General features: G+C 43.9%; 2 protein-coding genes across 2 annotated transcripts; one reads left to right on the plus strand and one right to left on the minus strand.

Annotated features, from left to right (window-relative positions):
- Positions 1–939: 939 nt before the first annotated feature.
- LOC310919030 (uncharacterized protein) lies at positions 940–3,525 on the minus strand. The gene is made up of 2 exons (XM_083878137.1): positions 1,351–3,525; positions 940–996 (listed from the first exon to the last, which is right to left on the minus strand). The coding sequence occupies exon 1, from the start codon at positions 3,086–3,088 to the stop codon at positions 1,898–1,900; it is 1,191 nt and encodes a 396-aa protein (XP_083734263.1). The 5' UTR covers positions 3,089–3,525; the 3' UTR covers positions 940–996; positions 1,351–1,897.
- A 5,009-nt stretch (positions 3,526–8,534) lies between these two features.
- Positions 8,535–11,026, plus strand: TMEM218 (transmembrane protein 218; the record flags this gene model as incomplete). Its single annotated transcript, XM_083877939.1, has 3 exons — positions 8,535–8,638; positions 8,821–8,923; positions 10,537–11,026. 3 exons carry the CDS (start codon positions 8,535–8,537, stop codon positions 10,669–10,671), a joined length of 342 nt encoding a protein of 113 aa, XP_083734065.1. The 3' UTR covers positions 10,672–11,026.
- Positions 11,027–15,890: the final 4,864 nt, after the last annotated feature.

Consider the following 15,890-nt stretch of genomic DNA (forward strand, 5'->3'; position numbering starts at 1 on the left):
TCCATTTTTGGTGCTTCACTTATTTACAGGACAACTCCTCTATTTACCTGATTTTCCTGGGAATAAGAATTTCCTGGGAATAATAATAAGAAGAATCAACCCCAAAAGATTTAAAACACCAAGACAACAATATTGTTATTATTGAAGTGCATTTAAAACAATCTCAGACACACAAACGAGCACGTAATTTCACAACTAATAGATAAATACATGGGAAAATATAATTAAAGGGTTTATCAATAATCCATAGGGACAAGGAGGATAAATTAAGAATAAATAATCAATGCCAGGGTGGCTTTATAATCCCAGAGGTTTTTCCTTATGCAAGATTAAATAAAATTAAGTTTATTTCTTGGGAGAGGTTGATGGATTGATAATAAAGAAAGCTAAAAACAAAAAGATTTTTCCCAATTGATGGGGAAAAATCCACCAAGCAGCAGGAACTGAGTGGGAAAACATCTGAAAAAATGGGATTTCATCTGAAAAAATGGGATTTTTCCCCTCCTCACACTGGCTTTTTGAGCCAGAAAAGCATTTTTGGGGTCCTTCCAGAGGGCAAGTGATGAATAAAAGGCAGGTTATATATATTTTGATTAGAAAATCCCTGCTGCCAACTTACTCCTCTTAAATGTTTAATTTCAAGGCATAATAAGTCCTCGGCTGGTTTTTTTTTGCTGCTCCTTGGGGCTCTCCTGTGCAAAGTTACTGAAAAGCATCAGACTGACTGATCCTTTCCCAAGCATTTCCAGGGATAAATAAATAATAATAATAATAATAAAAAAAAGAAAGCTCTGGATGTTTAAAGTGACTTACCTCCAGCACTCTGATAAGATTTGGAGTTTTATTTTCCAGAGGTGAATATCAGCTTGATTGAGATAGAGATAAGGTGGAGGGACACCCAAAAAAAAATATAAATAATTGTAAAAATTGCAAAAAAACAAAGCAAGGCTGGGTCAATATTATGAAATTTATATTTCTCTTGGATATCTGCAGTACCTGATAGTGGCAAATTCAACCTGGAGATGCTGATTTTTTTATTTTATTTTAAAAAATTTTAATTTTTTTTTATTTTACCTGAGATGTTTCTTCACCTTTGGCTGGGTTTGGCTCTTACTCTTCATCTTCCTTGGGGTTCAGCACTCTGATAAGATTTGGAGTTTTATTTTCCAGAGGTGAATATCAGCTTGATTGAGATAGAGATAAGGTGGAGGGACACCCCAAAAAAAAATTATAAATAATTGTAAAAATATACTTTGTGAAAATAATGCAAAAAAAAAAAATAAAAAAAAAACAAAGCAAGGCTTGGGTCAATATTATGAAATTTATATTTCCCTTGGATATCTGCAGTACCTGATAGTGGCAAATTCAACCTGGAGATGCTGATCCTGTCCTTTTAAATATTTTTATTTTACCTGAGATGTTTCTTCACCTTTGGCTCTCACTCTTCATCCCCCTTGGGGTTCAGCCCATGGTGGGAGCTCAACCTTCACCTGCAGCGTCTCCTCCCTGAGCTGCTGGAGGGAAAAAAGCAGAGAAATGGTCACAACTCTTTAAAGATGCAAATTGAGAGGCAGCCATCATAACCAGAGAGCTCCGCTAATTCTCTGACGAGGATGCAGATTTCAGAGCTGACTTTTTCCTGGGTTTATTTGTTTTATTTAGTGATGGATTTAATGGCAGCTCCCCTGAAGCAAAGAGACAGATGGACTATAAACTTTGAATTTTGAGTAGTTTTTATTTTCTTTAGATTTGTGTCATCTTTGATGCTTTCTGAAATTACATCTTGGGAAAGTTCTCAGGGATTGAATTTTGTTTTTTTTTTTTACAGCTCTCAAAGCCGTTTGATGAGGCGCCTTTTAATTTTAATTATATTTATTTATTTTTTTTCTTCTGCAGGTTACCTGAAGGATCTTAAATACCATCTCAGTGATTCACGTCCTTGGCTGCCAGAGTTGTTCTCAGGGAGCTGCCAGTGGACCTGAGAAAACCAAACCACAGCACAACATCTTCTCTGCGGGCAAAGAAAAGCAAATTTTTCTGCATCTTTTGGGATGGAAAACCTCTGAGATCTGAGACCAAAAACCCTTTGGGCTGAAATAAAAAATAAAACGGTGCCTTTGCTGGGGTGGGGGTTTGGAAGGGCCACAAAGTCATAAGGCAGTGGGGAGGATTCAAGTTTTTTTGGGTTTTGTTTTTTTGGTTTTTGGGGGGGGGGTTTTGTGGGTTTGTTTTTGGTTTTGTTTTTGATGGGGTTTTTTTGTGGGTTTTTTTTGGGTTTTTTTTGTTTGTTTTGTTTTGTTTTGGGTTTGGGTTTTTTTTGGTTTTTTTGGTGGGGTTTTTTTTGGGTTTTTTGGGGGTTTTGGGGGGGTTTTTTTGTGGGTTTGTTTTTGGGTTTGTTTTGGGGGGTTTTTTTTGGTTTTTTTTTTTTGTTTGTTTGGTTTGGTTTGGTGTTGTTTTGTTTTGTTGTTTTTTTTTTTGTTTGTTTTGTTTTGTTTTGGGTTTGGTTTTTTTTTTTGGTTTTTTGGTGGGTTTTTTGGGGGTTTTTTGGGGTTTTTTTTGTGGATTTGTTTTTGGTTTTGTTTTTGGGGGTTTTTTTGGTTTTGTTTTTGGGTTGGTTTTTTTTTTGTTGTTTGATTTGGTTTGGGGTTGTTTTGTTTTGTTGTTTTTTTTGTTTGTTTTGTTTTGGGTTTGGTTTTTTTTTGGGTTTTTGGTGGGTTTTTTTGGGTTTTTTTGGGGTGTTTGTTTGTTTGTTTGTTTGTGGTTTTTTGTTGGGTTTTTTTGTTTGGTTGGTTTTTTGGTTTGTTTTTTTTGTTTGTTTGTTTTTTGTTTTTTTGGGGGGTTTTTTTTGCCATCCACCAGGAATTAAAAAATGAGGTTGGAAATGAGGATAAACAAGGTTTATCAGCCCAGGGAAGCCCCTGGGAGGAGGATGAGGAGGTTGATCTCCATCCTTCAGTTCCCCACAGGATGAAGCCACGAGTTTATTGAATCCCATGATGGTCAAATACACAAAAAACATCCTTTTTACCAACAAACCTGAGGTGTGTGAACATTTAAAATTTAATCTGGAGGTGTAAAAAAACCACATTCCACACGCTCAGGAGTCAGGGAGAGGTGAACTCAAGGGTAACACTGTGAATTTTGAAATGAGCTGGGCCCAGCCAGGTCCCATCATGACTAATCTCCCCACAGTCACACACACAAATAAGGGAAGGAAATTAAATTTAAAGGAAAAAAAAAATAAATAAAAACCACAACAACAAAAATCCTGCATCGTTTCCAACCTGCAGACCAGGAAAAAAAAAAAATCGATATGTGTCAAATAAAAAAAGGGGGAGAAAAAAGATGCTGCAAGAATAAAACCAGAATAAAACTTCAAACTGGCTCGAGTGCCAAAAAAAAAATCCACCTGCCTCAAAATCCTGTGAGTCCCAGCAATAAATTTGGGTCATTTCAGCAGTTTTTGGTTGTTCTCAGCCACCCAAAATCCCACCATGGGCAGACGTTGCCATCACTCACTCAACCCTTCCCAGCTTTGAGCCGTTATTGACTCGCTCAATTGAGATGGAATTATGACAAATGATAATTATGGGCACATTAAAATCTAATGAGTGGCCAGTGATGAAGAATTCCAAAAGAACTAAATGAGGATGAGGCAACTCAGGATGAGTTTCGTTATCGATGGTTCCTTGGTTTCTCACCTGAAAGCTCTTGGGTGAAAAGGAAGAGGAGGATTCCACAAAAATTCCAAAGTGATGATGGAAGGAGGACCCATATGGGTCCCCTTTAAAGGTAAAATTGGTTAAAAATTTCTTTAATTTTTAATTTTTAAAAGCGTTTCTTGGGGAAATGTGGGGGAAAATTGAAGTTTCTTGGAAAAACATTTGACTGTGGGTTTTAATCACACAAATTTTAATAGTTGTCGTCTCCCCAAACCCTGTTCTTGACTTTCTTTTTTTCTCTCAATCTTCTTATACTCATTTTTTTTACCTCCTTCCTTTAGTTTTGCCTCTTCTCCCTCCCTTGCAGCACTAAAGGAGGTCTCCACAGCCAAATTTCAATCTCTCAGGTAGTTTCTTTCCTCCTTCTTCTCTTTTTTTGGAACAGATTTTGCCGTGTTAACTCCATGGGGTTCTATCATCCCATTTGGGCATTAAAACATCTCCAAGTTACACCCACAGGAACTTTTTTTTTGTATTGTATTTAGAGAAATTGCAGCAGTTGTTTGAACTTCAGAGAACTAAATATCCAAAACCTCATCTGCACCAATTTACAGATTTACTGGACTGAACTAAAGTTGTGTTTATTATAACAAGTCACTGAACCCAAATAATCACCAGCTCCCTCCTGACTTGGGAGGGATGTGAACCACAAGAGGAATTACAATAATGACAGAGACCCCCTCCCTTCCTCCATCCACCTCCTCCAGGAGTTTTTGCCTTGAGCTCAGTCTTGTCCCACAATGAGAAATATTTTCACCAACCAGGACCTTTTAGAGGCATTTCCACGTGCTGGGATGGGATTTTTAATTTTTTTTTTTCTTTTCTATTTGAAAAATGACTTCACATTCCATTTTATTATTCCTGAATGTTGCAGGATTTATTCTGTTTGAAGTCTTACATCCTCATTTCCTGTCGGGATGATTAAAATTGATTTCTGCCATCAGCTAGAAAAAGATAATCCGAAGTGGGTTCCTGTGAGAGAGAGAGCTCTGTCCCCACTGGGGACATTACCAACCCTCAACTATTATTTTAAATTTCATTTTTGGGGGGGTTGAGACATTACCAACCCTCAACTATTATTTTAACTTTTATTTTTTGGGGGGTTGAGACATTGCCAACTCTCTCTTATTATTTTAACTTATATTTTTGGGGGGTTGAGACATTACTAACCCTCAATTATTATTTTAACTTTCCTTTTTGGGGAGTTAAGACATTACCAACCCTCTCCTATTATTTTAACTTTCATTTTTGGGGGGTTGAGACATTACCAACCCTCTCCTATTATTTTAACTTTTATTTTTGGGGGGTTGAGACATTACCAACCCTCAACTATTATTTTAAATTTCATTTTTGGGGGGTTGAGACATTACCAACCCTCTCTTATTATTTTAAATTTCATTTTTCTGGGGGGGAGTTGTCTCTTTTGGAAAAGGACAACTATTTAACCTCATTTTCCCCACCCCAGAGAGTGGAGTGAGGGATTTAAATAACTCTTGTTTACCACTGCCACCCTCCTGGCTGTATTTTTAGAGGAGTAATTGGATCCTCTCGATGTTTTTTTGACTCCACATCCTCTGACCCCACACCTGCACCTGTCCCAGTTTGTATCTGGGAAAAGCTGAAATGGGATTTATTTTTTATTTTTTTTCCCAGAATTAAGGTGGGTGAGAGGCTTTGCAGGAGGACAAGGGAGGGATTTGGGATGGAAAATATCTGGGAAGCAAAAAAAAAAAAAAAAAAAAAAAAAAAAAAGGAGAAAATTAGTCCAGAGGGCAAGTGACACTCAGGGATGCAGCAGTTCCAACCTTCACCCGTCTCTTAAATCGACTAAATCTGGAATATTCTAAATAAATCTACTAAACCTGGAATATTCTAAATAAATCTACTAAATCTGGAATATTCTAAATAAATCTATTAAACCTGGAATATTCTAAATAAATCGACTAAACCTGGAATATTCTAAATTTTAAAAAAATCAATTAAAACAAACAACTTTTTCCTAAAAAAAAAAAAAAAAAAAAAACAATTAAAATAAACAACTCTTTCCTAAATCGATTCAAGCGCATTTTTTTACAATCGAATTAAAATAAATCTTAAAATTAACAAAAAAATCAACTAAACGCTGGACATCCTGAATATACCCCCAAAATATCCCTAGAAAATAAATAACATTTTTCCCAAAATATCCCTAGAAGATAAATAACATTTTTCCAAGCTGAAACCTCTTGGGGCCTCACGACCACAGTGGTTTTGCAGCCAAATTTATTCAAATAAGGGGGGACTGGGAATTCCTATAACACCAAAAATGAAACCCCAAAAAAGGGGTCCCCAAACAAATCCAAAGCATCCAAAAGATCCCCATCAGGAGCTTTAAACACCCTTACAAGAGACTAATTTAACGCCATTCCCAGCTTAAGCTCCATATCTTACCGGGCGTGAAATTAGTTCCAGCAAAGCTGCAAATTTTGCCGCTAATAAAAATATTTAGCAATTCGCTCGTCTTTAAATCAGGAGCGGAATATTTCCCCCCCTTCGTTTGCATCGACGCCTGGTTCCTTTTTTAATTCTAATGCTGGAGCTCCAGCCGGAAAAATGGAAGTGTTGGGAAGGCACGAGGGGTTTTAAATGTTTTTTTGGTGATTCCAGCTCCTCCAGCAAGAGTTTGATCATTTATTATCATTCAGTATTAGGCTGTGATGGATTTTGACCACCAGGATGAGCTGGGAGTGGTGGGTTTGTAGGTTTGAACCCCAAAAATAAGTTGTCCAGACCTGAATCTGCCTCGTGTTCAGGGGTTGCTCCTCTCACAAATGAGATTTGGTGAATGTGGTCCCATCTTTCAAATCTCTCTGTCCTCCTGTGCCAAGTGAAATTAGTTCCAGCAAAGCTGCAAATTTTGCCACTAATAAAAATATTTAGCAATTCGCTCGTCTTTAAATCAGGAGCGGAATATTTCCCCCCCCTTCGTTTGCATCGACGCCTGGTTCCTTTTTTAATTCTAATGTTGGAGCTTCAGCCGGAAAAATGGAAGTGTTGGGAAGGCACGAGGGGTTTTAAATCAGGTTTTTTTGGTGATTCCAGCTCCTCCAGCAAGAGTTTGGTTATTTATTATCACTCAATATTAGTTTGTGGTGGTTGTTTTGGCCACCAGGATGAGCTGGGAGTGGTGGGTTTGTAGGTTTGAACCCCAAAAATAAGATGTCCTGACCCAAATCTGCCTCGTGTTCAGGGGTTGCTCCTCTCACAAATGAGATTTGATGAATGTGGTCCCATCTTTCAAATCTCTCTGTCCTCCTGTGCCAAGTGGTTAATTAACCTCAGCACTAATTGCATCTCTCTGCCAAGTCCATTTCATCCAATGCCAGCCTTGGGATCTTGGTCACACCTTTGCCAAGAAATGCCACAATTCCCTGAGCTCTTCCTTGGGAAAAACCATCCAAGGTGGTGACACATCCTTCAAATCATTCCTTCTCCTTGGCAGGACAGCAGTGCCCATCCACTGGACAACTCTGAATTATTTGTGCCCAAATAAATCCTTGGGGTTGGGTTTTCTGGGCTACAAGAACCCAACAGCACCTGTGAGAGTCCCCTTCTCCTTATTTAAGGCAAATTGTTGCCTGAGAGTCCTGCAGGAAAGGCTTTATGGGACCTGTTTTATGGATGTCAAACACACTGGAGCTGGAATTAATCATCACCACATCATTTTTTGTGGCTTTGGTGGGTCCTGTCCCATCAAAAGTCTTGGAGAAAACCTGAGTGTGTGACACCAGCAAACTTCCCAACATCAACAGTTATCCTGGAGAAAAAAACACCACAAATATGAAACTTCTCCCAGAGTCATCAAGCAACACAAAAATCCTCAATATTTGCTGCTCCCCCATGGTTTTTAATTCACCTTTTATACCCAGTATTGCCTTTCTCCCACTTTCTGTTAATTCTTTTTTCCAGGTGCAACACAAGCAATAAATAGGACCAAATTCCAGCAGGTAAAAACTGGAAAGAAAAGTCATTTTTTTCCTTATCTGTGAATTTATTTGCCTTCATTGTGCTCAGAAAAACCTGCAGCCTTGCTGGGATACAGTATGACCTGTGCAAAAAAAAAAAATATTAAATATTATATATCATATAATAAATATTAAATATTATATATCATATAATAACTTATGTATCATATGTATCATGTGTAATATGTTCTGTATTATATGTATTATTAAATATTGACTACATTTAATATTAAAAAGATAAATATATAAGTATTTTGGAAGAGGTTGGGCTGCTGGGCATCATTTAAATTCCAAACCTGCTGTGGTCCCCCTGTCAGCGTTACTGGATTTACAAAACCCGCCTGATTTTGGCCCTAAATATAATTATGGGTGTGAACAGCTCAATTTTTAGGGTTGAAAGCGTGTTTTAGAGGCGCTCCCTGCAGCAGGGCGGGCACGAGATGGGAATGAAGAACCGACCCGGGACTAAGACTGGCGTAGGGGCGGGATCAGGACAGGAACGGGGACGGGATTGGGATTGGGATGGGGATCACAGCCGGGATTGGGATGGGGATGGGGATGAGGATCAGAGCCAGCACTTGGTCCCCTGGGCGCGCCCCCGCCTCCGGCGGCGCGCAGAAAGCCCCGCCCACCCCTCCACCCTCAGCCAATAGGAAACGCCGAGTCAGAGCCAGGCGGGGCATGGAAGGAGGCGGCCGCACCCCCGCGCTCCTCCCCTCAACCAATAGGCAGCGCGGGGCGCGCCGCGGGCAGCGCTGATTGGCCGGGGCGGCGCGGTTGCTAGGCAGAAGCGGCGGCGCGGGGCGGCATGGCGGGCGCGCTGGGCGTGGGGCCGGGGGTGCTGGCGCTGCTGCTGCTCTGGGCCATGGCGGGGCTGCTGCTGCTGGCGCTGCTCCGGGCCCGCCGAGCGCGGTGAGAACGGGGATGGAGACAGGGGGGACCGGGGATGGGGCGGGATGGGGCCTGGTGAGCGCTGGGACGGGGATGGGGATGGGGATGGGGTCGGGAGGTGCAGGGTTCGCTCCACCCGGCGCTGAGCTCCCCCCTCTGTCCCCTCTGTCCCCTCTGTCCCCTCTGTCCCCCCTGTCCCGCAGTGTCGCCGCGGTGCCGCTGTCGCTCGGGGCCGCCGCTCTCACGGCCGCGCTGCTGCTCTTCCCCCGGGACGGCCCGAGCCCGGCCCCGCCCGGGGCCCCGCAGGTGAGACCGGGATGGGACAGGCTGTGCCCCGGGAGGGCCCCAGAGCCATCCCGAAGCCCCAAGGATGGTTCTTTACCCCGGGAAAGGGCTCTGACCACCCCCAGGATTGCCCTGGTTATTGCCCCGGCCTGCCCTTCTGCTCTCCCGCTGGTGGAGCCAATAACTATTAATTTCTCTGATTAAATTACTGATTTACACCCCGCTCCACCCATCCCTGGGGTTTGCTCCTCTCCTGCTCCAGCCTCTGCTCCCTCTCTGATCATTTTCCCTCCAATTCTGCAGCTTTTCCCTTTTTCCCCATCTCTGTTCTGTGATTACAGCCCAGTGACAGCCCTTGTTGTGATCAAAGCCCTTTCTCTCTCTATGCCCATCCCTGTTCCCAGCCCAGGGATCTCCCCCAGGTTTGGAGCTGCCCCCCCTGAGCTCCCCCAGAGCTCCCCAAGCTTTAAAAACACAAATTTTTCTGCCCTTTCAGGTGCCGTTTCCTCTGTTCTATTATTAATTATCGCCCTTCTGGCTCTTGTTCTGTGTGTAAATCCCCGCTCAAAATGTTCTTTTCTCCTGCCCGTGTCACATCCGAGCTGCCCCTCTGCAGGCTGCAGGGAGATGAAGGACAGCCCTGTTTGTTGCCTGGGAGGCAAATGGAATTGGGAATCTGATTTTTCTTACAATCCTTCAGTTGGACTGGACCCGCCCTGCCCATCAATAATACATGACCCGGGCTCTCCGCACCAAAACTCTGCTAATTGGCTCATTAAAAAGTGCAAGGTGCAGAAGGAGCCGGGGCTGGGCTCACCAGAGACTCTGCAGCAGCACCAGGGCTGGGATAATGTGATGGGTAAAGCTGAGCTGGGGCTGAGCACAGCTCTGGGGGGTCTGGGGAGCAGAGAGGGGATTTCATAAACAGCCTGGCCTTCTCTTTGTGGCTTGCCTTAGCTACCATAGCTTTTCTTTATTTTTTTTTTTATTTTTTTTCTTTTTTTTTCTTTTCTTTCCATTTTTTCTTTTTTTTTTTTCTTTTTCTCTTTTTTCTTTTTCTTCTTTTTCTCTTTTTTTTTCTTTTTTCCTCTTTTTTCTTTTTTTTTTTTTTTTTTTTTTTTTTTAATCATTTATTTTTTTCTTTTCTCGCTCTCTCCCTTCTGAAAAGGAATCAGGGCTGTTTGTGGCTGGGGAGAAGAGCTGCTTCAGGGCTTGGTGCTGTCTCTTCCCTGTGCTGCTCCACATTAACATTCCCAGTAGCTTTTTTTGTTCTCATTTGTCTCACACATCCCAGAGAATGCCCATGGCCAGGGGTGAAAAGCAAGGAGAGAAATCTTGGAGTGGTTCTTATTTCCAGGGACAGAGTTTTTATTTCCAAGACATAGTTTTTATTTCCAGGGACACAGTTCTTATTTCCAGGGACATAGTTTTTATTTCCAGGCCATAGTTCTTATTTCCAGGACATAGTTTTTATTTCCAGGGACAGAGTTTTTATTTCCAGGGATATAGTTCTTATTTCCAGGGACACAGTTTTTATTTCCAGGACATAGTTTTTATTTCCAGGGACATTTCCTGCTCCCTGGAGATGAGGGAGCTGTGACATGCTGGGATTTTTGTGTTCCTCCTCCCTGCAGATCGTGGACACTTTCCTCATCGGCCGCTTTGTCCTCCTGGCTGTGATGAGCCTGGTGTTCCTGGGCTGCCTCTTCCTCTTCCTCATTTATCACCTCATGGAGCCCCTGTACGCCAAACCACTGCACAGCAGCTAGAGCCAGCAGTGTCTGCAAAGAGAAAATCCTGATTTTTCATGGGAATAAACCACAAAGAGACACCAGGAGATTGTTCAGAGGTGACCCTGGTGTTTTTGCTGAGCTCAGAGAGAGCCAGTGAAGTTTTTGCTTCATCTTAAAAAGCAAAGTTTGGTCTGAGCCTCTTCCTCCTCAAGGTGTTCAAACCTCTGCACCTGTAAAGGTGTGTGAACCTCTGAATTCTGCTCTCATTTACAGGAGAGCTGGGACCAGGCACTTGGTGCTGCCCCTGGGTCAGGGCAGTGAACTGAACCCAGATTTGTTATTGTTACCCACAAGGGATGGTTTGTTACTGCTCCTTTTTCACTCTGATTAATAAAACTCTTTGAGAAATCCCTGGCTCAGGTTTTATTTTATACATCACTGTGGTAACAGTGCCCATGAGAAGTGCCTTTTTCTGGGGCAGATCTGGGGGTTTGAGAAAAAAATAACCAAATAAACATCAATGTGTGGCCATGGATTGTTTGGGATGGTCCCTTGGACTGGAAAAATCAGGGAATCTGCCTTCCCCAGGAGTGGGGGAAAGCTGTGTCTGCCCTCCCCTGTGCTGAGCAGAGCTGCCAGCCAGGGAAAAGCCCTTTGCTGATGATACCTGAGTGTTCCCTGCCTGGGAAAACCCTGAGGTGTCACCAAAGGCTCAGAGTTGCTAAAACTTCAAACCCCAAAACTTCAAACCATTGCTGGATTCCAGCACAGATCCTACTGAAGCTGCTGTCCCTTTTTTCTCCTCTTGCAGGAAAACACTCTCTGTGTTTTCCAGGAGCATCAATGGGGTTAAATCCTACTTTTGTCCCATTTTTGGGAACACTGAAGCAGATCCAAACCATCAGCCTGTGCTGAGGTGGGTGAACCTGTGAGCAGCAGAGGCACCAGCTGCCTGCAGAGCCCTCAGTGGCAGCAGAGTTTGTTTTCTTGCATGAAAGCTCAAAAGGCTTTTAAATTGTAGGAAAAAAAAAAAGCATTTTTGGTGGTTCAGAGCATGTTATGGGTCATATTGTCCAGCCCCAAAGGGATGGAGCTGCTCAGCCTTCCATGGTTGAGCAGGAATGAAATCAAAGCCAGTGAAACAGCCCTGAGCAGTGGGCAAGGTAAATACAGCAAAAAAACTTAAGGGCAGAAACTCAGATTTTTAATTTTTTTCCCTGTTTAATTAGAGATTTTTTTAAAAAAATATTTTTCGTTTTGAGCTGATGGCAGTAAATTAAAGAAACTAACTGGATTTTTCCATCCCTGTCCTGACAGCTGTCAGTCACCAAGCAGAGCTTCCAGGACATGAAAGATTGATAAGGCAGAGCCAGGGGGTGTGGAGGTGATGCTTCCCTGGCAGAAAATGCCCCAGCACCCAAAAGCACTGACTCAATCAGCTCAAAAAATATAAATACAGTCCAAAAAAATATAAATACAGTCCCAAAAAAAAAGCTGAGGAGAGGCATCTGTGCTTTCCAAACCGCAGGCACAGAGTGTGGTGAGGAAATGCTGAGCATTTATTCAACACAAGAGCATCGGGGTCTCCTGGTGATTTGGATAACAAAATTCATATTTAATTCATCGTTTTAATAACGTCTGTGAACACGGGGTTTGTCTGGCAGCTCCAGCTCGGGGCCTGCTGTGTTGTTACCCCTGTGGCTGTGGGTGGTTTGGGGAGGCCACAGTGGGGTTTCACCAGGGTTTTAGTCCAGCAAAGGGGAGGGAAACTGTGGAAAAAGCAGCAAAACTCAACGCTAAAAGCAGAAATGTGAAATTTCTCCCTAATTTGCACTGTAATTAAACACAAATAAGAGGGTTTTCTGTCCCCTTAAACTGAAATGGGTCTAAAGGCTGATAGTGCAGCAGTTATTTGGGGGAGGACAGAAATCCACACTGCAAAAAGACACAGGAGCTCCTGCTAAAAGAGGCCATTTCAGCATTTTCCCAAAAACTCCATTAACTGGGGAAAGAGCCTCATGTGCTCTGAGACATCCTGAGCTTCATCCTCATCCCTCACAGCCCTTGGCAGTGGGGGAGAAGCAGCTGGATGAGCTCAGCCCCAGCTCTCTGTGTATTTATTTATTCTGCTCCTCCCCACAAAGGGGCTTTCCAAACGCTCCCTGGTTATTTTTGGGAAAGGAAAGACCACGTCAAGGAATTGGTATGAGTCAGACCAGCCCCAAATGGTGAATTTTTTTGTTTCCATCCCCATCCCAAAGCTCCAACTCCTGGGGGATAAACCCTTGTTAGCAAATCTTCCTCCATCCAGCAGCCTGAGCCTTTATTTTGGAATAAATGTGCCACAGGAGGGCAGGTTTGTTTAAACCCTCAGCTGCAGGTGAGGATTTTGGGAGTTTGGAGGATGCGCCTTGCTCCACCCTGTTGGAATTCTTAGATTTTAAGATTTTAGTATATATAATAATATATATAAAGCAATATGGAGGGTTTGGGGCGTTGTCTAAGTCCATTTTACCTCTGGTTTTTTTTTTTTTTTTTTTTTTGCTGGTTAGAGCTCAACAACTCCTGAGCTCTAATAACAGTAATATAGATAAGAATTAATAACCACAGAGTCCGAACACGAAACTGCAACTCCTGTGTATCAATCCTGGCTCTAACATGAAGAAGAAGATTAAAAAAAACAACATCAGCACAAACTGATCCAGATTTCCTCTTGCAGGAGGAAGATCTGCTGAGTCTCAAGGTGTGAGCCCCATCCAGGTAAAAAAAAAATCAGTGCAAAAAGATTCCCTGTGTGCCAGGACAAGGGCAGGCTGGCTGCTGGAAGTTCAGCTGGAAAAACAGCACTTTTTTCTGCCTAAATTCTCTGCCTGGTTTGTTAGGAATGAACAGGGATGTCCCTGCAGAAGGATGTTTGCCCAGGGACTGAGGCTCCCCTGCCCCAGGGCAGAGATGGAAGGAGCAGGAGTGTCTGCAGGGGAAACTCCTCTCCTTGATTTAAGGTCCTTGACTGAACAGCAATTCCTCATGTCTCACTCTGCTCTCTGCCGCTGCTTAATTACCCTCCCTGGAAAAACTGCCCTCACATTTCCACCTTGACTTTGCTGACTTCAGCTTCCCCGCTGTTGGATCCTGATTTGCCTTTGGCTGTTAATTAAAAAGCCCTTCAGCCTTTGCCAGCTGCTCCTTGCATAGGTAATGACAGACCTCTCCACCTCCCCAGCAGAATTCCTCCAAAAATCTGTGCAGCCTCTCCCCACTTTGCCTCCTGGTGACTGGCATTGCTGTGCTCTGGGCTCACCTGGAGAAAAACACTCACCAAACCTAAAAAGCCCATTTGGGGTGGGATTTGTCCCATCACAGCACAGGGATGGATGTGTGTCCCTGCTCTCGGTGCCAAAGGGGCTCATGGCAGAGGAAAAGCAGCATTCCCTTATCCAGCAGAGGAGAAATAAGGGAAATTGTCTTCCAGAAAAGCTCAGCTCCATTTAAACAGATTTTTTTTTTTTTTTTTTTGGCTCAGGCAAACCCAGGGGATCCCCTCTCTGCCTTCCTGCTCACCCTTCAGTTCCAAAGCTCAGTGAGATCTGGAGTTTTCTTTGGCATTTGGCTCTTTTTTGACTTTAAAGCGGCCACAGGCTGCGTGCCCTTTCTCCTCACTCCTGGCAGCTGAGTCAAGGCTGTTCAGACTTTCCAAACACAAGTGGGACATGGCCCAGGCCTAAATTTGTCCAGGAAAATTTGTAAGCAGCTGAAAGAACAAGCAGGAGGGGGTAAAGGCAAAAAAAAAAAAAGGGAAGAAAGGGGAAAAAAATCCCCAAAGCAACTTGCTGTTGCAATACGCTCCCATCTGTGTCAGGACTTAAGGAATTTTTTGTTTGAAAAGGGTATTTTGAATCCCCTTCTCTCTCCACAAGAAGAGAATGGTCATGGAGCATCACACATGGACTGACAGAGCCATTCCCAGCCCAGCTCGTGGGTCTCTGCTGCTGGTGAGGTCCTTGTGCCCACAGAGGCCCCTTGTGCCATAAATCAGTGGCCTGGGGACACTGCAGGGTCAGACTTGGGCTCTGCTGGGGACAGACCCTGTTGTGGCACCTCTCCCATGGCTCTCTCAGGGTTTAGATTGATATTTCCCTGGGGAAAAAAGGCACTTGAGGATTTTGTTTTTTCTCTGCCTGCTCCATCATTTTTCCTGCTTTATTTCCCAAGGCCCACTGAACATCACCAGTCAGAGTGGATCAAAGGCCTCTTTGGTCACCTCAAACCTGCAGCTGCCCCTCTCCAAGCTCCCTGATCCCACTCCATCACCTGCAGAGGTTTACAGGGAGCTGCTCCAACTGGCCAGCAAGTTTCCTCTTTTATTCCCCCCCCACCCCTTTTCCCCCCTTTGCTGATGAAATCAGCACTTAATAAAATCACATCAGGCCCAGATGTTTTCTCCTCGGGTCAACATCCAAGGAGGTGAAGTCAATTAGAGCTGCAATTTATCCCAGGCGTGCACAGAGCCCCCGGCACCGGGCACTGCTCCGGGCGGGGACTCAGAGCCTGTCCTGAGCCATCCCGGGGCGGGGAGGGGATGGAAACACATCCCAGAGGATGGAAACATATTCCAGGGGACTGAAAACACATCCCAAGGGATACAAACACATCCCAGGGAATGGAAATACATCCCAGAGGATGGAAATACTTCCCAGGGGATGCAATCACACCCCAAGGGACTGCAAACACATCCCAGAGGATGCAATCACATCCCAGAGGTCTGCAAACATATCCCAGGGGATGCAGTCACATCCCAAGGGATGCAAACACATCCCAGGGACTGCAAACACATCCCAGAGGATGCAATCACATCCCAGAGGTCTGCAAACATATCCCAGGGGATGCAGTCACATCCCAGAGGATGCAAACACATCCCAAGGGATGCAAACACATCCCAGACGATGCAGTCACATCCCAGGGGATGCAAATCCATCTCAGGGGATACAAACACATCCCAAGGGATGCAATCACATCCCAGAGGATGCAAACACATCCCAGGGGATGGAAGCACATCCCAGGGCACTGCAATCACATCCCAGGGGATACAAACACATCCCAGGGGTCTGTAAACACATCCCAGGGGCTGCAAACACACCCCAGGGACTGCAAATACATCCCAGAGGATTCAATCACATCCCAGGGGCTGCAAACACACCCCAGGGAATGCAGTCACATCCCGTGGCTTCCAGGCCCCCCGGCTCCACTCACATCAA

Source organism: Zosterops lateralis, assembly GCF_965231275.1.
Source record: "Zosterops lateralis genome assembly, chromosome: 25".
In the NCBI taxonomy this organism is placed as follows: Eukaryota; Metazoa; Chordata; class Aves; order Passeriformes; family Zosteropidae; genus Zosterops; species Zosterops lateralis.

Bases quoted from the DNA above. Each gene is read 5' to 3' on its own strand.
- LOC310919030 (XM_083878137.1), bottom strand. From the start codon at position 3,088: ATGTGGTTTTTTTACACCTCCAGATTAAATTTTAAATGTTCACACACC.